The 23,434-nt window shown below is 23.7% G+C and overlaps 1 protein-coding gene across 1 annotated transcript in view; it reads right to left on the bottom strand.

Annotated features, from left to right (window-relative positions):
* LOC112693188 (carbonic anhydrase-like) overlaps nt 1–23,199 on the bottom strand; it is a 29,301-nt gene extending 6,102 nt beyond the window's left edge. Inside the window, exons 1-3 of the mRNA XM_025568143.1 lie at nt 22,890–23,199; nt 7,185–7,253; nt 5,828–5,992 (exon numbers count right to left, since the gene is read on the bottom strand). Coding sequence (XP_025423928.1) covers nt 5,828–5,992; nt 7,185–7,253; nt 22,890–22,926 — 271 coding nt within the window. The 5' untranslated portion in view covers nt 22,927–23,199. The remainder of the gene's footprint in view (nt 1–5,827; nt 5,993–7,184; nt 7,254–22,889) is intronic.
* Between the last annotated feature and the right edge of the window lie 235 nt (nt 23,200–23,434).

Here is a 23,434-nt window from a genome sequence, read left to right as displayed (position 1 = left end):
ACTCTAAATAAAACTATAAGTATTTATTGTATGAGTACATTTATGTTTTGAAGTTATAAAATTGCATATTACAATACAGAGGCTAATATTAATAATATTTTTATAATAAGTATAAAATCAATTTTAACAGTTTTTATTCAATATATTAGTTAAGGTAATAACTTTACAAAACGCAAGATATTTTTGAATAATGTTTTATAGATAATAACAAATATTCTTAATTCTAAAAAACAAAGAAATAATTTCAAATAAATAAAATAATACTCTAATCATCAGAAATAATAAAACTATAATGACATTACTTAATTAATTTGTAATCGATGAAAAAAAAGTTTACAAAACATTTAATTAAAAAATATTGTATTAAATTTGGACGAAGAAAATTATTGAAATGACATTTTTTGAATCATCCAAAATTACAAATAATTATCATAAAACATAATAGTATATTATTTTTCTGTCTAAAATATTAAATTTTTAAGGAATTGAAATATAAACTGGATCTTATTAGTATTTTATATACTGTAATAATAATATAATAATTAATATTAACTTAGTTAACTGAATAAAAATGTCAATATAACTGCATCAGCTTACAATAAGAATTTTGGTATCAAGAGTTGTTTGAATTATGCAATAACACTGTATAAAAATATAGAAAAAACATAAAAGATTGTCCTATCGTTAAGATATTTGAGCGTTATATATTAAATATAATTTAATCATAAGTTTTAATTTACCAATTTATCATAATCAACTAAATTATCCATTGTTAATATATATATAGATGTTTATGTATGTACTCGTATAAATATATATATGGGTTAATTTAAGAACCTTTCATATCCAAAATAAGTTTTTGCTTAAAGAAATGGACAAAATTACTACTTGATAAAATTCATGTTGTTTATTCGTTTGTAAAAAAAAAATATTATTGTAGTATAAGAAATATGTCATAATTTATAAATTTATAAAAAATTAAATCAAAGTCATTAATTTATTTTCATATGTTATTTTTTTCGTAATATTTGGTTTAATCAACTTGATTTATCTTCTAACATAGAGGTTAAGCTAAACGTCCTTCTCGTTCAAAATCGTTTTTAAATTCAACCAGGGATGGAAACCGTTTTTAATTTTTTCGTTTTCGTTTTTGTTTATTGATTTAAAAAATATCGTTTTTGTTTAACGTTTTTAAACGTTTTTGATTAACGTTTTTAAAAACGTTATTTTCTTATTGTTTTCAAAGAACGATTTTCAAATTTTTTTTTTTATGTATATATAATATATTCTTATAACTTATACTTCGTAACTTTTAACTTTTTAGTTCTAATAGTAACGCACAATAGAGAAATGCACTTAAAAGTTAAAAATTCAAATTATTATCCTTAATATTTAAATTTTAAAAGTGCATTGGTAAAGATTAAAAACCAAAAAGTATAGACTTAAGCTACAGACTTAGTTTTACAGTTCTTACAGACTAAAGTGAAACACTATTTCATATTTCTAGAGTAAATAATAATAATAATAATCAACAACTTAGAAAATTAACATATAATTGTAAAATATTAAATAAAATAAAAATATAAAATACATCTAAGAATCAAAATAAAAAATTTGTATTTACATATTGAGCAAAAATAATAAATACTAATTACTAGTAAATAGTTATATAGTTGTTACGTGGTACCCAATAAAAACAGTACTTAGTAGGTAAAAGTACCTACTAAGTACAATATAAAGATAAACATTGATAAAAATAAAATAAAACAAGCTGTTTTTTATTTAATAAATATTAATAATATTAATAAACCATGTTATAGATTACTTATGAACCATGACCATCGTGATGAAAGATAATATAATTTTACCGCTACCACTGCAGTGTGTGTGTGTGTGGCCTACAATAATAATCGTTCTATGCTATTTATATATTTTATTGTCAACAATATTATCAGAATTATCAGTTTTTCCGTTTTCGATAACAGATTTTTTTTTTCGTGGTATAAATAATTAAATAACGTATAATACTCTAATTTATTTCCGTTCTACGTTTTTGTTTTCGTTTTTTGTTTTGTTTTCGTTATTCATTTTTTTCTGTTTAATAACGTTTTTTAAAAACGTTTTCCATCCCTTAATTCAACGATTTATTGATTTCAAATTAATAAAAACGATTCATCTGTTTTGGATTTCGCTAATTTTTCAAATATATTTGTAGTTATCATGAAAACATTAAAATCTTTTATAGATAAAAAATATTTGATATATTTTTAACATAAGTATCAAAAATTCAAAATGTTCAATATTTATGTTGTAGGGATATTATTTTAAAAATTAGTTCAACTAATAAAGCAAAGTAAAGATAATAACGTCAATTTTTAAGGTTAATTATTGTACAATTTTTAATTCATTAGTAATAACTAAAATATTTTCGTTTTTAAGAAAAAAAATTGGAACTCGACATACTAAAACAAAAAAACAAAGAGTATTAATAAACTAAAGCCAAAAGTATCCGGCTTAGAGAAAATATGTTAATGAATATCAAAAAAAAAAAAAATTATAAATTACTTATCACTGGTAATATAATTTTATATTTGATGAGTTAAAATTCTTGAAGAGATTCTCGATTTTATTATATTTGTAAATATAAAATATTAGGTACTTCACTCTTAAAAATAAAGGCATTCAAATATTTTAATATGACAAATTATAAATTATAAGTTAGTTTGTAATATAGTAAAACCTGTCTATTTAGGAACCTGAATAATACGAAAACCTGTCTTTTATTGAAAAATTATTCGGTCTCGGTGACTCCAATACATTTTTAAATACATCATGCTCTGAGTAAAATGGAACTTGTCTAACATGGAAATTGAAACAATATTTTTACCATGTACCTGTTTATCATTGAAATACCAATTTGAAAATGATCAGTTAATAAATATAATCTATATTTATTAGGATTATTTCGTTGCACTACATTTATGTGTTCGTTAGTGTTGTAACATGTAGTAGTGCTTTGTGTTTATAACGCCGCGAACTGCATAAAGTTTTTGTATTTACATATTTGTTATATTTTTTTTTAATTATATTTTTTATTATTTTTTTTATATTTTACATATTTTTTTAAATTTTTATTACATAATTCAGTATGTCAAAAATCAATAAATATTTAACTTAAAATTAAAAATTGAAATTAATTGAATTAAGTGAAAAAGATAAATTATCAGTAATATAAATTTGTAATTTTTAAATATATATATTCTTAATTATATATGTATAATAAAAAATTAGTACAGTTTAATAAATAATTAAGAAGTATGTATAAAATAAAAATTATTAGTTTTAACTCTTTTTGTCGACCTATATTGAATGGAAACCTGTCTAAAATGGAAAAAATATTCGGTTTCCATATTATACAGGTTTTAATATGTATTTAAAAGTAATTTCATAAATTTTTTTTTTCTGTACAATAATATTTTCAAGTAGTAACATTGAAAATATATAAATAAAAAAAAAATTTATTTGTTACATTGTAACTATTAAAATGTTAATGAATTATATTTTAAAGTCTTAGGATTAAAAACATTCAATTTTAAAAATTAGTTAAATATAAAATTAATATCTTAAATAAATTTTTTACAACAACTGTAACTAATTTATTTGTAATTTTAAATTTACTTGGTTATTTCATACATAGATAAGTAAGTTATTATTTTATCATATTTTAATTTATAAAGAATTTAAGTTGCAACATTAGTAATAACACTAATAATTTGTACTTAGTATCGAACATACCAAAGTGATATTACAAAAAATATATGTTTATAAATATTTTTTCACTAAAATTTTTATTTTCTTTATTAAATATAGTTATAACATAAATAATACATTAATATAAATGGGTGTTTTATTAACTTTTACACGATATATGTACGTAATCTTACAGTGTTATATAATCAAAATATGTTTGTCTCAATTTCTATTCTGAATGTTCTTTTATCAGTATTAAAGTAGTCAAGGTGACGATATACTAAGCAAACCAGCAAAGCTAGTTAGATATCTTGAGACACATACAATTGAGACGGTAAAAAAAGTAAAGAAATTTCCGTTGGGTTCTAAATTATCAAGTCTTTATCACACGGAATCGTATTCTAAAAGGGATGTATTAATATTAATCTCATAATAAAGAGCCTTAATATTTGTTAAGACTGCTTTACATTTATCAAAGAACCCATATTCATGAATCACAAATCAGTGTAATTTTTATTTGAGCACTGATGACAGTGTCTACACTACAAATTGTCTGTTCAAATCTTTTTTATCAGTGGCCAAAATGGAACTAGAACTGGCAGATATAATTTTAGCTCAATAGTGTGCAAATCAAATTACTTCTAATTTTAAAATGAAGAAAAAAACATAGGTGCGAGATTGGGTTACCAGGGGAAGTATTTTACAATATTGTCAAATATATTGTTAACAGAGCGCAGAATAGACGACTATTTTTTTTCTATCATTATAAAATAATTTATAATTGTGAAATTATTATTAAAATTATTTTTATATTTAATAATTTATTTAGAAAAAGAAATGTTTTAATAATTTAATAAAAAGTTAAAATAATTAAATTAGGTAATAATCAATAGTTAAAATTAATAATTGTACTACTCGTATTTCCATGAAATTGAAAACATGACTTTTACAAGCTAGTCACTTATTCGTGGTTCTCGAATGTGGCTAATTTCATAATCGTAAAGCGGCCTTTAGAGTAAATTCATCTAAATATATATCCAAGGTTACAAAAACTCAACAATTTGATTTTAAATTTTAAAATGTGGTCATTTATGAATGATTAAATGGTACCAAATATAAAGGTGCGGAACACGAAACTAATTTAAAATCTCATGTACCATAATTTTTAAAGCTTCAATAATGAACTATTCGCTGGTGTATTATATTATTGATAAGTAGGGCTGGGATATTAATGCTATAAAAAAATTAAAAAATGCACTATAAATATGCATAGAAAAATGTATTATTATATATTATAATGTATATTTAAAAAATTACATTATAAAAATCATGTTATCAAACATATTTAATTATATGTATTTATTTAACATAATAGTAACAAAATAGGCACTTATATGTTAAATATTTAAATTTTATTTAACTTTATTTAAATTTAATTTATTTTGTAGCTTGATAAATAAATTGTAGAATTTTTAGTACCAACTGATTTAATTTAAATTAATATAAAAGAAGTGTAACTAATTAATAATTATATAATTTACAATAACAAAAAGACTATATGTTTTTTGAATATTAATTTTCTTTAATTATCACTCGTTAATTATCTCTCTCACTGGCATCACAACTTTTCAAGAGTTTTTGCCGCCACTGACACCTCTTTCCACTCTTCCCCATTTTGTACTTTTTCTTTTCACTTCGGTAAGTAGTTTCTCTAAGTCCATAATTTATTTAATGATACTTGACAATAATTTAATTATTATTCAAAAGAATAAACAAGTTTCCCCATAATATTTTTCGATACTTAATATTGATAAAATATATGCCTACAAAAGTATTTTTTAAGCACTACATATTGATGACTTCTTTTAAAAGATTAAAAATAGTATTATATTTCTACAACCTAATAACCGTAATAATTTTTGTATAAACTAAAGTGACTTGGCATAATATTCAAATTGTGTTGTCCTTATTTGTCAATCATGTACCAAACTTTTCTTTTTTATCATTTGAATATCGATGAATAGACTAAGTTGATGCTTTATAAATTAATAAAAATAGATTATAATTATAATATTACCTGTATGTCCATTATTCATTATGGATGTTGTTGTTGGAAGTGTGTCGATATTGTGAAAACGTAAAAGTGGTAAATTTACCTTCGTCACAAGATCCTCCTCGATGTCAATAGGTGATTGATATTTTCCTGAACAAGTTTTATATTCAGTAGCCCAATGCGGGGGATCTAAAATGTAGATTACTTACTTAATAAATTATTTTAAAATCATATTTTATTTTCATTGGTTTATAATTAAAAATAATAATGAATTGTATTATCAAATTATATTATAATTTATAATCAAAACTGTAGAAGCTCATTCATATTTTATATTTTTTAAGCAATTTATTGTGTATAATAATATAAATATTTTATATCATTTACTCGGATTTTATTATACAAATGTTATTTTATCTTACCATAGTGAACTTGAAAAATAAATTTATTATTATTATTATTTTGCTCATTTGTGTATATCAAATTACTTTGTTGATTTGTGGTTACATTACAAACCTTACATTATAGTGTAGTAAGAAATATGTGTTACAAAAGTTAGATAATCATTATTTTATCAAACTCTTCATAGTATTTAAAGCAAGTATGTTTAAGTATTTAAAGTTGCTATAAAAATTATATACAAGCACATTTTTTTAGCAAATTCAAAAATAATAAAAAGTTATAAATTTTATTTAACTACAAAAATATCTTAGTTGTTCAAATGATTTTTAAAAATTAAAATTTTAATTTTAATATGGTAAAATCTTGTCAATGAACTTTAACACACTAAATGCACCACAGTATACATTATATACATACAAACCATAATAAATTAATTTTATACATTTTAATTAAAATAACTGGTTTAATAAAATTAAGAAAGCATGAAATTAATTTAGTTGTTGTTTAATAAAGTTTATGAATATCATGTTATATAATTACAATTTCAAACTGTTAACAAGATAGTTTTCAATTAATAGTTTAAAGTGAAATTTAATAGGGTTCATTTAAGAAGAACAGTTAATAAATGTAATATTTATTATTTTAAGAAATTACGCAAGAAAATGTACAGACTATATTGTTACAAGCTAACATTGATATGTGACTTTATTAATATTTAGTGAGCTTATAATTTTTGTTCTGCTATTTATAAATTCAATTTTATATTTATTTGACTATGCATTTTATGTTATTTTTTAATTAACTAATATAAATAATATAAATAAACAAATATAGTACTCGTTTGGATTTTACTAATTTGTATGATTTTTAATTTTCGAAAAGTAGATCTTCGTCAAAATAATTAATAATAGCCAGAGTTTTTTTTAATTTTAATTTTAACCAATAGAAAATTACTTGTTTCAGTATTTGAAATATTTACCAAGTTCTCCAGAATCGTAACCAAAAGATTGTTCATCTCCTGGATGGTTTGGAGATCCATATACTAAACCTGTAATAAATATGGCTATTAATAGTTTAAATACATATTTTTTTTTAAATATAAAAGTTATATTTATGAATATAAAAATGCATTTGAATACATATATATATTATTATTATTCATAAGGTAAATAAATATATAAGGGTAAATAATAATATAATATAAGGGTGATTACTTAATGGTAGAACCCTAGAACCAAAATAATTTATTTAATATACTTTATTATTGATTTTTCATTTTAAGCAAGTAGATATCTCAGATTTGATGTTACATTATTTCGAAAAAATTATGTTAAATGATAAGAATTGAGAGGACGAGAAAATATTAAGTATAGAGTTAAAAATGTATCGAATATAATATACAAGTCCAAAAAGACACATTGGTGGACGAATTAATTTTCGTCTTATCCTATAAAATCAACAAAAAATGAATGGCGTATCTATTATCTATAAGTATTATAATATTAACACAATATTAAAAAATGTATGTATCAGTTAATATTTTAAATTTGAAGATATATTCTTATACTTAATTCAACCTTACAATTAAATTAAAAAAGTTGCAAATTGTATTTAGTATAGTTAATACAATTATGTACTCATTATAATACCTATATTATACAATGATAAAATAAATATTATTGTTTGATAATTAATATGATTTAATTTAATATAATTTGACAACATTTTAATTTAATCTAAAATATTGTAAATTTACAAAATCTATGCTTAAATCAAACGATAGAAGAATAGCCTTCAAACAAATATACATTATATATATATAAAGGTAGTTATTGTTTAGCATACGAATGTTCTGTATCTTTATGAAGTTTCTGACTATTTGTAGTTACCATTAATGTATACATTTAATATAATAAGTTATTAATTGACTGTGGCAATATTTATTAGTGACGTTATGGTAATATGATGGATGATTTTCTGTATACATTTTTATATAAAGATATCATTAATGAATGGAACATTTTATATTTATGGAATACGTTATAGAATCAAAACATAGGAAGTGTAACACGTAATTTTAATTTTTCAAAATGACCCTGTATCGTTTTTTAAATGACATAGCTGTTATTTTATTGATCGATTGCAGTATATACATGCATACATATATGTATACATTTATAACAAACAACGCAGGGTTGAATTTTAATGAAAAAACATGTAAAGTCATGTAAGATAAGTTAGTAGGATAATGATATATACCAAGGGCAATTATGTGGCAATCTTAGATCGAGAAAACAACAATGATTGATAACTAAAATATACGTACTATAATGTTTAAGTATATTAAATATATTTATTTTAAGAAAATATCTTTCTGTACTAATTTAGTAAATATACCTATATTACTTTTTAAACTAAAATTGATTATGTTTTAGGATTCAACTGGAAGTTATAATTTAATAAAATAAAAAAAAAAAACAAATAAATTTGATATAATTTAAAAGTCGACAGATCATAAATATTTATTATTATTATAAATCAAAGAAAATTAGCACTTAATGTATACATTTGTTACCATTATATGATTAATGACGAATAGGAATTTAAATATTGGAACAATATTTCTCAAATGAATAAAACAATTTACTGTTAATTTATCAAAATTATGTATAAAAGCACAATGGTATAGGAATGCAATTTAGACACTATTGTAATAATGAAATAAAAACAAATTAATTTTACAAGACTTTATCAATAATAATATAAACCATCAAATTTATATTAAAATGATTGTCAAGAAATTATATTTTTTAAATAATGTTGTTATTTATAACATTAAACATTCTGTAAAATACATTGTAAATATTGTAAATTAGTTAATATTTTATAGTTGTACTAATTTTATAATTTAATCATATAATTTTGAAACTCATTAATTATAATAGTATTAAGTGTGAATCACTAAGTAGCGTTTATTTAAAATGTTATCAAAATAAAATTAGGACTAGATATAAATATAATAGATAAAGATAAATTGTACAAAAAAAAATTATTAATGAATGAACTAGGTAGATATATCTACCTAATTATGTTTCAACTAACTGTTAAAACAATTCAAGGCGTGTGAGTGGTCCTATATGTTGTCATTGACACCAATTATATACTATTACAATTAACGATTTAATGAACTATGAATTGTCTGATTATCGTAACTATATATAAATATTCAAATGGAAGCAAATGATTTTGTAAATATTTACAAATAAAAATGTATATTTCGTTATCATTTTCTCTTCTTAATATACAAGTACGTAGCCAGGGAGGGGCCTAGGTGAGCCGGAATTACTTTAAATTTACTTTGGCCTAGGCCTCCCCTTAAGCTCATACAATATTTTTTTTACAAAGTATCAAAAACATGCTATACTTATAGTTTGTGGACATCAAATAAGTCTATTATGATAACTTATATTTAAATATACTATTATTACATTCAGTGGCGTAGCAAGGGCATGGCGAACTGTGCTAAATCCAGGGACGCGAATTACAAAGGGGCGCGAAATCGTGCAATATTCGTAATTTTATTTTACCTTCAAAACGAAAATTGTCCATCATACTTCTTGAAATATGTATATTTTGTCTAATTTTACCTTCAATGATTAAATTAATTATGAAAATATTACAAGGGAATAAATACAGGAAATTTAATATGAATAAAATCAAATTAATTTAATATATTATAAAATAAAATAATATTAGTTACAATCAAAATTCGATCATTTAATTTAATTATTTTTTTCTCCAAAATTGTAATGATCTTTGTGATAATCCTATTAGTTATATAAGCCTATCACGAGTTTCATCCGAGTATTCTTTATGAAATAAAATATAAATATATAAATTAATAATTATACGAGTATATCAATCATTTATGTACTTGTATTCCATTGCATTGACTGTATAATAATTACTAAATAAATGAGTGCTGGGAAAGAACCTCTACGCGGTACATCTAGGAAACAATTCAGTGATTCTCTCACTAATCAACTAATCTTTTCACCGGGGGCTCGGGTCTTGTAGACCAAACATGATAAATACCAATCCAAAGTCAACTACAAAAAGGTCCTTGCCAGAGCCATCCCTAACGATAACCTCGATAAATATCGAGGGTTTGACTAGTAACAAAGAAATACTCCTAACAAAGGAGAGGACTGAAAATGAAGAAGATTAAAGTTTTTCGGAAAGCAATTCAATATAAAAGAATTAAACGAAGTCATAAAAATGCTTAAAAATAGGAAAATCGCTGGACGATATATTTGTAGAGAAAATTAAATAATTTGATCCTAAGACCAAACAATGTATACTAGAGCTATTTAATTAAACCAGATCTATCTACAAACTACCCAAAATATGGAGAAAAGCTCACATAATAGCCCTTTTAAAACCAGGTAAAGAATCAACAGGGAGAACTTAAAAAAATGAAGAATAAGAGATGGGAAGGGAGACACAAACTATGTATGCGAAGTCCAGACAATGTTGCACGTACAAAATTGCAACGCATGTCTAATCAAATGTGAAATATCCGACTTACAAGCCCCAAATAATAAGGCTATAAAGATCGCAGAATTTTGGAGCGACAAAATTTAAAAACACAATTCATATGAATATTAAATCATACTAACCTTTTAGTATCCATTGTCACCATTATTATTACTACCATTATCTATTTATTAAATTATTTCATATTTTATTTTATTTTATAGATACCAGTTGACTTTTCGACTAATTGATATATTTTTGTGTTATCTATAGTTTATATGCAATCAGTGGCGTACCCAGGGGGGTTAGGGGGTAATACCCCACTCAAAAATGTTTAATGTATGTATATCGTCTATTGATTATAATAAAAAAACACACAATTAAAAAAAAAATTAATGTTACATTTTTTATAAACCCCCCCACCAAAAAAAAAAAAAAAATTCTGGATATAATGCAATGATATTCCTACATTTAATTACCTGTTAAATGACATGTCACCTCGATTCGAAAAAAAAAAACCAAAAAATAAATAAATAAGACTAAGATCACCCATAATAGTTATATTTTATCTAAATAATATATTTCAGCATTTTTTACTTATGACTAATTTATTTTATAATTTTCATTATTTTAACGACAGAATATTATTTTAACAATTTAAACCGTATTTTTACTATAGAGCATATATTTTAGCTAATTTCTGTATAATGGGGATGTGACTTTAATTATTAGGAGAAACGCATCTCCTTCTAATTTAATATTGATAGTTCAATTCATCTTGTGTTAAAATGTTTAAGAAATTTTAAAATTAAATCTATAAACTCTACTTATATTAATCTAAAATCTAAAATTGTAAAGTTGTTAAAAATCACCATAAAAGGTAGGTTAGCTATACATTTGACTATTCTTCTTCAATTTTAAATCCTTTTTTTATAATTGAAATCAAGTTTAGGTATCTTTAAAAAAAGTAACTTTATTATAATAAGTTACTATATGATTATTAATAGATTAAACATATATAAAAATATCTATTTAAACTTTTAAAATACTTCTATGAGAAGTAACATGTATGTAACATAAAATAGAAACAATGTAGTTTATTAAAAAAAATTTATTGTGTATATAAAATATTATTTATTTCGCTCAGAATTTTAAATTACTAGATTTATTTAATGAATTCATAAAATATAAAATATTAACTAAAATGATTATAGTAATATTAAAAAATGTCACTAATTTATTCTTAATTTTATAAATGTCATGGTTAAAATAAATACAAATATGTTTCAAAAATATAATGTAAGTACTTATATATTTTTAACACCATCAACTTAAAATTATATAATCTTATTAAGTTATTAAAGAGAATATTGTAATAAGTGTTTAAGAATATTTTTTATCAAATCAAAGTGAAGTAAAATAAGTAGTTGAATATTATTACAAATAATAATCATTATACATACCATAAATATACTTAATAGTATTAATCATAAATAATGTATGTAACATATAACAATTCTTGTAAAGTGTAAGTTTAAAAAAATTTAAAACACGTTAAACATAAACTACGCTGTATTCGTTTTGTAAATTTAATTTTTTTATATAATATGCGGAAGACTCACTTAATCGATATAATTAAATTTTTATACTTATTCATAATTACCATTTATGTTATGCAAAAACAAGGCTTCGCTGGTAACAATATTTTCAATTAATTACAATACAAATTAGAGGTCATCGCACACCCAACAATATAGAACGTACGCATGTCTTATCCATACGCAACTGATATTAGCTAGATGTGAGATCTTTAATATCCATGTCTATATAGTAAAAAGGATTTATTGTTGAATGAAAATCTGGCCTATTGTGATCAGATATATCTAATGACACAATAGAAATCTAATAGTTTACTGTAAAGAATGATATTTTCTTATCAACAACGAAGAATGAAATCCTGAAATGAATAACTATTTTATAGAAACCTATTCATTATGTAATTTAAGTATTATTAGTGTAAGGAGTTAAGGTGTTCCAATTTTCATGGTTACTGATTCAAAAATGGACATATCATTCTACAGTATCTTATTAATTATTACCTCAAAAACGAATAACTGATAAGCGAAAATATTTTCTTTCAAATATAGTTATAATTAAGAAACAGGTTGGTAAGTCTTTATTTTATAATCTGTCAATTATTAATCAATTAAACAGAATTGAGGTTAATTTACCTACTACTGTATAAATGTTACATCAACTAACAACCGACAATTAATGAACTAGACTATTCTGCCACGGATGAAAAATACGTTTATATTACTAAATGAAATATAAATAATACTCACTAAACGAGTACTGGTAAAATTTAAATAGCTTTATAAAAATATCAACAATTTATTTAATTGTAAGTGGTTGTAAATATTTGTACACATACCACACCCCGGCAAGAACATTGACACAACTCAAAAATGCAGTATTTGAGAAAAAAAAAAATAAAAGAAAACTACAAAACTCATATTGAAATAGTATAAGCTCCTTTAAAATTTCAAGTAGTTATTTTTGGTAGTAAATTCAATTATAATCTAAAGAATAATATCATGGACCTGTAAATCAGTTTTTGTTAAATATGTGGTGTTACCATGTCAAGTTAGGTCAGGTCTCTGAGTTATATCACTTTTCTTGTTTTTCTAAAATCAGTTGTTCTTTGTTGTAACCCCTTGAGTAATACTTATGTTACTTTCCAAGCCCACTTAATTAGAATAAAAAAAGGAAGTTTAAATTAAGTGCTTTATTAGCTTATTTGTATTACTCCGGACAAGAATTTTAATTTTTTATACTATGTTTCTTATTTATATTAATATAATTAGAAATTTTTAACAATTTTTAAAAAATGAATAACACTTTGTTATAACTTATATTAATAGTAATAATATTAGGTCGAAGAATCTATTTACATCACATTCAATTACGTTATTTGATTTTTGTGTTTTAATAAATATTATTTATAGTTTTCTTTGACATTTATATAAGATAACATAATTTATAAAAAATAATTTTAATAATACGGTTTGTTCACGGCTGAATCAAGGGGAGGGGGGTAGGGGGCCTTTAGCCTCGGGCCACAAGTTGAAATGAGACGCAATGTATTTTCTAAATGTTTGATAATAAATAAAAAGTATCATTTTATTACATTAATATTAACACACTGATTTTAATTTTCTGATAATTTCCGCCAAATTTGTATTTTTCAATAATATAACTGATTTTTAATTTTTTTGTTAAATATGCTTTATTTGATTTATATTTATCTTGTTTTGTACCAGGGGCGGAATGAGTAGGGTCCGGTCTATTGTTCTCAAAATAATAGCAACCCTAAATTATCCCCGAAATATTGAGGAGTCTATAGCAGGGATTCCCAACCACTATTCCACAGCACACAAGTGTGCCGCGAAATTTTGTCTGCCATATAATTTTTATATTATGACGTATAAATATTTTTATATATTTAAATTTTTATATATATGCCGTATAAATTTTTTCAAGTGTGCCGTATAGTTTTTGTAATTTTATAATTTTTTAAGCATAACTAAATATAATAATCAAAATTATAATTTATATTTATGATTGCATTAACTTTAAAATTCCTTTGAAAATAAAAAATGATAAAATGTCCTGATAAAACAGCTATATTATTATATAGGATCCGATAATATCTGATACGGGTATTACAAGCACTTGCATTGACTTTTACCACATACTAATGACTATATGAAAACATAGCCTGTACTCATTATTATGAAAATTGAGTTCATGTAATTGTTACGCATTATACTGTATAGGTATTTCGATCAAGAAATATTGTAAGTTAAATTTAAAAGTGAATAGATTTTTAAAAAAACGTAAATTAATATTTGGTAGTGATGTTAGTGCAAATGACAACAATTTAAATATTGAAATTAATATTAAACAATCAGCTTAAATAAATGGTAAAAGCTTAAATTTAAAAGTTAAACGTAAATATGTTGATAATTATTTATATTTTGGATTTACGTGGAAAGTGATCTTGATTGTTCTTTAACAGTTTGTATCGTTTCAACTGTTTTAACACTAATAGAGGAATTATGTAAAAAACAACTGTCTTAAATGTTACATTAAATTTGTATTATATATATTATATTGTATTATAATATATTATATATAATTATTACATTATGTATATTCATTATTTATTTAAGTGTGCTGTTAAGTAAAAAAGGTTGAGAATCCCTGATCTATAGGGTTTAAACCCCTCCCATAAGTACAATTTGACAGGCTATATGATTTAGCCCCAACATTTAATTTGTTTTTCAATCATGATATTGATATAATATATTTAGGCTTTTAGTATATTTCTATAGGTATTAAAAAAACAAAACCAAAAATATATAAGTCAACAAGTAAAATAATTTAAGATAATAGTTTTAATAACAGTGTTGACGAATTCCGACAAATATACGAACATAAATCACAAATACACTAATTCAATATACGTGCATAGCACCATATATATATATATATTCATATACACTTTTAGGATTTTATCTTCTTATATGCGCTTGAATCGTTAAATTCATCGCACGTGTTGGTTGCGCCATCAAATTCAATATACTTTCATGGCAATGTTCTCTACATCCTCCAACTCTACGATATTGATGCCACGATAGTCGTAGAAGATAATAGACCGTGATTATGATTATTGATCATACTGTTTTATCAGGTGGTTTCAATTCCTAGTTACTATTTTGCTAATTATTTTTGTAATTTAGTTAGGCGTGATCGTAACCCGTAGGTACCAAACATTGAGCACTGGCCCGTAACATATACACGAGAAGCGGTCCACTTACCTATAGCACAGTAAATCACTGGCCCACCCCACCCCACCACTGTTCTGTACTATTGAAATATAAGTATTATTTTGTGTTTATATTGATGTTGATGAAATTAGATCAAACCACAATATTTTCACATTTGAAGGTAGGACAATTTGAATTCAAGCGTAATTGGTATATTAACCGTAAAATATAAAGAGTACACTGACCGTAAAATATAAGAAGCATAATTGGTACACTAACTCTAAACAAAAATTTTCTTTTAGACTCAATTGGTCCATGTCTTAATAAAGATGATAAATTGAAAATATATGAAGAAATGAAACACACAATTTAATTATTGAATTTTAATTATATAACATTAATTATTACTTACTAGTTTTTAATTTATTACAACATATTCTTACAATTTTAGAATACATTTCCTATTTTTAAATACATTTTACTTATACATATAAAATTACAGAACTGGTCTATTACTCTCCAAAACTAATATTTTATTTTTTAACTTTTGTTAAAAGTGTACAATCCGTACATTGTAATTAACTATCACAATGAGTATGCATGCGGAATATAATTGATAACTCGATACAAATTAATAAAAATAGTCACCTAATGGTGACCCAATATCAATAGAAACTAGACATTAAAGTTTTTACAGTATTATAGTAATTATCACAGTATAATTTTTATCAAAACATTTTTATATTGACCAAAATATCTATCTGATTTATATTTATATTTATATATATATATATATATATATATATATATATATATAAACATAATTAAACTCTCAAATTTAAATTATTAAATATTATTATTATTATTATTAAAGATTATTAAATACTTCCAAAAAGATGTTGACTAAGCTAGAAGGTTACATTATAAAATTAGTACATATTTTATGTATTTATATACATATTATATACATTTATATGTATAATTATATGTATTAGTACATAAAAAGTTGAAATTTAATTTTAATGCTTCAGTTCTAACTACGCATATTGTACAAAAATATTGTACAACAGAGCAATTAAATATATTTTTTTTTTACCTATGTTGAGTTTATAAAGCAGCGATTCCTAAAGCGTGTTCCACGGAACCTAAAGGTTCTGTGGCATAATTTCAAGGGTTCCGCAACATGTATATGAATATTTAGAGTAGTAATTGTTATAAACAATAATCATTAACTATCTGTAAAATATTTTCTAGATTGATTTCCAGTAAATTATTCAAAAATTAAGGTGAAATTGTAGTTTCAAGACATTGGGTTCTATGAACTATTTCTTAAAAATTCCATAGTCAGTGACGTGAATTGGGTCCAATTTCTGGTGGTGAAGAGACATATTTTCCCTACATATAATTTTCAACACACCAATTTTCTACCTTCCTAAGTAAAATCCTTTCCAAAAAATTATATATTTTCCCATATATATCTTTAAATAATAAATATATTTTGAATTATATTAGCAGTAAACCCTTTATTATTAAAATATTAAAAAAAAAAAAAAAAAAAATCAACATTTTTTTAAATTTATTTCAAGATGAGACGACGTCCTCTTTCCGCAGATTTCGAATCGAATTCATCAATTAATTGGTCCAAACCAATATTATTCTTTTTTTCGAGCTGCAAAGTAACTACTAAATTACTAATCAAACGACTTAATGTATGTTAAACTTTATACGTATAAGGTCTAAAATTTAATATTGAAAATAATCAATAAGATTGGCTGTTAACTGAAATTTTTTGACTTTTGAGAATTGAATGAATAATGATCCAGTAATAACACACTATTTTGGCGTTACAATGTTGATTACAATATAGTTTTAAAATAGAATAACGTGATAATATTCTATGATACTATAAACATCCTGCCATAATAAAATACAGAATTCTGTGGTTAATAATAATCTTATTATCAATGGTGGTTACACTTTTTTTACTATTTTAGAAAATATATAGGGATAATAATTAAATTATTAATGTCTAATAGGTACATCCACAAAAATTATAATTTAGTTCCTATTTACATATATATAAACATTTTATAAATAGTTACAACATTTTAACTTTTATAATATTAGGTATAATTTATAAACAAATGCTGGTTTCCTTGACTCTTGAAAATAACATTATAGGTATACAAATTTTAATGATTGTCTGGTGATGCAAAAACATACCTTTATATCACCACATTTTATATGTGGTGGAGCAGATGCCACATTTGCACCACCCAGTTTACGCCAATGTCCGTGGTCGTAAAATTTCAAGAACCGCTGTTGTAGAGCACTCAATTTTTTCATATGATTATTAATCAGGACCATTAAACTCATGTATAATCGAGTTTATAATGAAACATTTTACGGTAATAATGATTAAATTTCTGATTTCACAGCAAATATTTAATTAAAAAGTAGTCAAAAACTGAATTGTGACTTAATTAACATAAATGTATTGGAAATTAATACCTAGTGTTTATACTTAAAATTAAAATCAAAAAATAATCTGATAAACCTAATGTTATCAGATAATATGTAATATTATTATTACGTAAATAATTCATATAGAATCGTATAAATGAAGATAATTTTAAACGTTAAAAATATTAATAAAAGATATTAAAAATATTACACAATGACAAAAAATATAAAACTATACTAAGAAATACCAAATTTAGATAAGTATAATTATGATATAAATAACTATAAATACTCTTTAGCAATACGTTTTAGTTTTTAAAATTATTTTTATAAAAACTATTAAGTGGATAAAAATTTTAAATCGCAAATTTACTTGTATTTAAAAAACACAATATGGAGATTTTATACAAGGCTCTGATATATTATATTTTTTTTTAGAATATAAAGCATAAGCCATTGGCAACATTCAATGGAAACTTGCCATTCTGAATGTAAAGTGAAATGAAAGTGACACGATAGAACATTTACGACTTTTTTTTTTTATTAGTATTTAATAATTCTGTATAGTATCAAATATAAAAAATATTTGAATAAGAAAAAAATTAAAAAACAAAAATTATACAAGTATCTTTCAAGAATTTTATTAAATATTATGATAGTTTAGATCCAATCTATAATTTAGATTCCAAAGTCTATAATGATTTCTATAAGCCTATAAATACAATATATAAAATAATAACTCTAAAATATTAAATGTGTACCTATTCTATGGTAGTAATATAGGTATAAGTATAGGTATAGGCAGGTGAGGATACAAGCCCCCCTCTTAGACTGGTAGAACCATATCGGACGTAGGTACTTAAAATATTTAAAAATTAGACGTAAGAAAGACTTCCTACAAATTGACATGTACTATGAATTATGACAGTAAATCACTTTAATAGCCCCCTTTTTTATTTCTAGATCCGCGCCAGGGTATAGGTGAACAAGATTTTTTATAAATTGAGTAATATGCCCATTAATATACATACATATGTTAAATACAGAGATTACGTTAGGTAGCTACTTAAAATCCATTGAGTTGTCCCATATTCAGGTTAATAATCGAGTAATACTTCAATTTCATTATTTATTAATCAAATTTTGTCGTCTCTAATATCATGGTCATTCAAATAAAAAATAGGTAGGTATTGATTGTTATGAATAAATTATTATAATTGCCAGAAGGATAAAAAACACGGTTTTTTTTAAATTAAATACAAATGAAAGCTTTACGCGAAACAGTGGTTAAAAAAATGGCGGAAGAAATTAAAAAAACAAGCATAAAATAAAACACTCGTTAACCTCTACCACTGTATGTCAGCACGGGTTTCGCGCCCGAATATTCTTATTCTTTATGCATTTATGTAGACACTCGAAAAATCCTAACGTACCGCAGACCCGCTTTATAAACTCAACCGGTCCCCGGCGATACGCTTGAACAATAATATTCAGAGTACCACTCTCTTACTCTAACGACGTAGTCATATTAAGAAAATTGGCGGGTACGTATGCGGGACAAATGTTGTCTTCGTGCCAATGTATATACTAGTTTTTGTGTTACTATAATATACTTGTTGAAAACGTATAAGGACTGTTGCATTACAGGCGAGTGAAAGATCTCAGGAAAATGTATAAAAATATTGTACTTGCAACGTTAAAAATTAAAAATTAAACATTAAAATTAATGTACGTATATAACACGTAAGGTAAAATTTAATTTTTCCCGTACATTTATGATTAAGATGCCATTTGAATCACTGCGACTAATTTAAAATGTTGTTAAACATCCGGACACGATACTTATGTGATGATAAAATAAGTATAAAAATATTCGTATACTGTATATGTTTACAGACCTACCATTAACATATGTAAAAAATATGAAAACTAAACACAATTAATAAATGATAAACACAAAGCAACGTAAAGTAGCAGAAATAACAAAGTTCGTACAACAGATTTTTTTTTAAGACTGTATACAGTTTGGATACATAACGTGATTATAAAACCAAATTTTTTTGCTTTTTATGTTTTTTATACAAATTAGTTATACGTTTTAATTTTCTCATCCAACCAAAACCCAATCAACTTTTATTAATTATAAATATATATGTATAAATATACTAATGTACACATGTTAGTAAAACAATGATTTCTGATATTTCGTAACTGCAATTTTCGGATAAAGTAAAATGTGAACAACATTTAATGAGAAGTAACGATATATTTAGCTGCATTCATCGCTACTGGGTTAAGGCTTAACTTGGTTTATCTTTATTTAAATTATTTTTTATGTAAGTATACAAACATTAATATATAAAAACGCACACTGACAAATGTATATATAATGCCTACATAACAATAGAGCTAACACATTAATTAAAGATTCTACACCAAGAGCAAATTTATATAACACTGGGGGGTCTGAATAAAATTTTGTTCTAGATTTTGTAGGACCAACAAATATATTTGTTTGTTTTGCTTGACCTTGTATTTAATAATATATCTCACCGACTACATTTATGTTTATTGTGCTTATATTTTTTTTTTTTTATATAGATATACATTTCACAGTTGATAAGCTGTTTATATATATTTAGATTTTACCAGTATTTATTATGTAAGTTAAGCAAATATACTTGTATTCAAGTAACATTAAATGTTAATATTATATGATTGATGTATGTCAATAAATTAGCGATTGACTTTAAGCAAATATGGCAAAATATGATTCGAAAAATTCTATGGAGTTGTGCTCATGTTTATTTAAAATTTAAATTTATGAAATTGAAAAGAAATATTAAGTTTAGATATTTTTCGGTCATATTATTTGTAACAATGTACTGGTTCAATCGTGTTCGAATTATTCTAATAACAGACTTATTTTTCAACAATGATGATACGTTTTCCATTGGATACTTATGAAACTGCAAATTGCAATGCATTTATTGATTATTTATAAATATGATTATTGACAATAGTATATTATTATAACTAACCGTATATGACTTAGAACTTAGGAATATATAACTAAATATAGAAAAAATAAATAAATAAAACTATTTTTTTTACTGTAATATTACATTGCTGTAATGTCGGTATTTTTTGAGTGATAAAAGCAAATAAATTAATAAAAGAACCAGATACTGGTTTTGTATTTAATCTATGTATTAACATATCTACTAAATTTTAAATAAATTAATGTCGTGATAACTTTAACAAATGCAGATAGACCAAAAATAATACTGTCAACAAGAAACTTCAAGAAACCAATCACATCTACAATGACAGTCACATTTGGAAACAAACAATATGAACATCCACGTTGAATATTAAAATTAGATTTTCTAACGATAACATATTTTCTTTTCAATCCTAATATTAGTGATAGTTAAATAAATATTAAATATTTAACTACTAATGAATATATTATAGCAGATTAAGTGTGGGCAAAATGTTTATGTAAACATTTCTTTAGCACATAACACACGACATATTGCTAACAATCTTGAATTTTTGTCATTAATTTTTAAAATCATTGAACTTTCCGAATAAAATACTAGTGAAGAATCTTTTAATAAATAAAATTCCATTAGATCGAATGTGTTGAATAATGTATTATGTCACTAATCTATTAACTTGAAAGTAATGATAAGATTTAAAATTTAGTGCAAAAATAACATTTTAATCTAGAATTTTGATGTATATTTAAGACATACTTAATTTATTTCATGCAGTTAATAAAATTAGTGTTATTATTTAAAATATAAATAAAAAATAGGATATCTTCTTCATTAATCTTTATATTTCTGCAGCTAAAATTTTTTAATAAAAAAAATTGATAGGGTTTGTTTTCACCGTAGTTCTAACTTTATTAAATTTAAGATTTATGTTTATAAGAAATAACTTACGATTTTAAAATCTAGAATTGATTGTTTGAATATTATTTTATTAAATTAAAAATTGTATAGAAGAAATAAAAATAATAATGTTAATAAAAATTATACTATATTTATAAACGATATATAAAATAATGAATAAATAAATAATTAAAATTTTGTTGCTAAAACTCTGCATCAAGTCTATAAAAATCTAGATTTATCATCGTTTAATTTAGAACAAAATAAAATAATTAAATGATCGATTTTTTTAAAATTGATTTGCCATCAATGTCACTGTTTTTCAGAACTTTTTTGATTCAACTTTGTTAAATTTTGTGAAATTTAAATAAATATTGGTTCAATCATTTTTTTTTTTTATTTAATAAATAAGACATTCCTAGGCCTATGGCTATCTACATCTATGGAATAATAAAGAACATTAGTTTGTGGCTATTTCAATCATACGATGTAAATATTAAAAAAATACAATACATATTCTTATCGATATATATAAATCTAAACATTTTCGGAATCATTCAGCAACAATAAAAAAATATAACACAGAAAACCAATATGGGTATTTTATTTTTCAGAACCAACAAGTTAGCTGTTCCGTTTAATCGTTACAAACACCCAAATCTGAACATTCGTTTGTTTGCAAAAAAAATAACAGATGTTCATCTAATAGAATACCAATGGGGTCACCCTGTCCACCCAACATTATTATTCATTTGTATTCATGTTCGGGTCGAAATTGATTTACAAAAACATGTCAAAGGGTCCATCGTTTTCCCAAGTTTATTATTTATAATCGTACGCGTAAATGTACTATAGGTAGTTTGATTGTATAATGACTTCTTCGGTGGGATGGTAAAACAATTATTATGAAGTAATATTTTCAATAAAAATGATAAATACTTAACGACTTACCGGTAATCCAAAATAATACGGTTAGTTCGACAAGCATATTGTATGTGGATTCACGTGTTCCAGAGATAATGTATTTAAGAGGCTAATAATATTAAAATATTCAAGTGAATTACGATAAAAAAGTTATTTTCGCGCAATAATGCCACAATGATTTCAGTTGCGAGTTATTTCGTTAGTTTCTAATATTTTCATACTGTAAAAATGGACGTATACGCACTGTAAACGAACGTCACAGCTGGCGCAGCCGCCGGTTGTCTGTATCCGTAGTAGTCTAAAACTCGAACTCGTGGGCCGTGTCGTTGCACTGGAACAAGCCATCGTCGGGTTGACGCGCACCCTGGTGGCGATCATCGAAGTCGGTAGCGCGCGCCAACGAGTGTTCCACTATTATTAGTATCGTTATTATTATTACTACTATTACATTACTGTATTTCCGCTAAATTGTAATTATTGTTGTTATTATTATTATGATTATTATTATTTTTAATAATGTTTGATTGTTGTTGTTGCTTGCAGCGGTAAGCATGGCCGCGCGCTGCCATCAC

This window comes from Sipha flava, unplaced genomic scaffold (assembly GCF_003268045.1).
Source record: "Sipha flava isolate LNK unplaced genomic scaffold, YSA_version1 81_pilon_pilon, whole genome shotgun sequence".
Taxonomy (NCBI): domain Eukaryota; kingdom Metazoa; phylum Arthropoda; class Insecta; order Hemiptera; family Aphididae; genus Sipha; species Sipha flava.
This window is presented reverse-complemented; position numbering and strand designations above follow the sequence as displayed.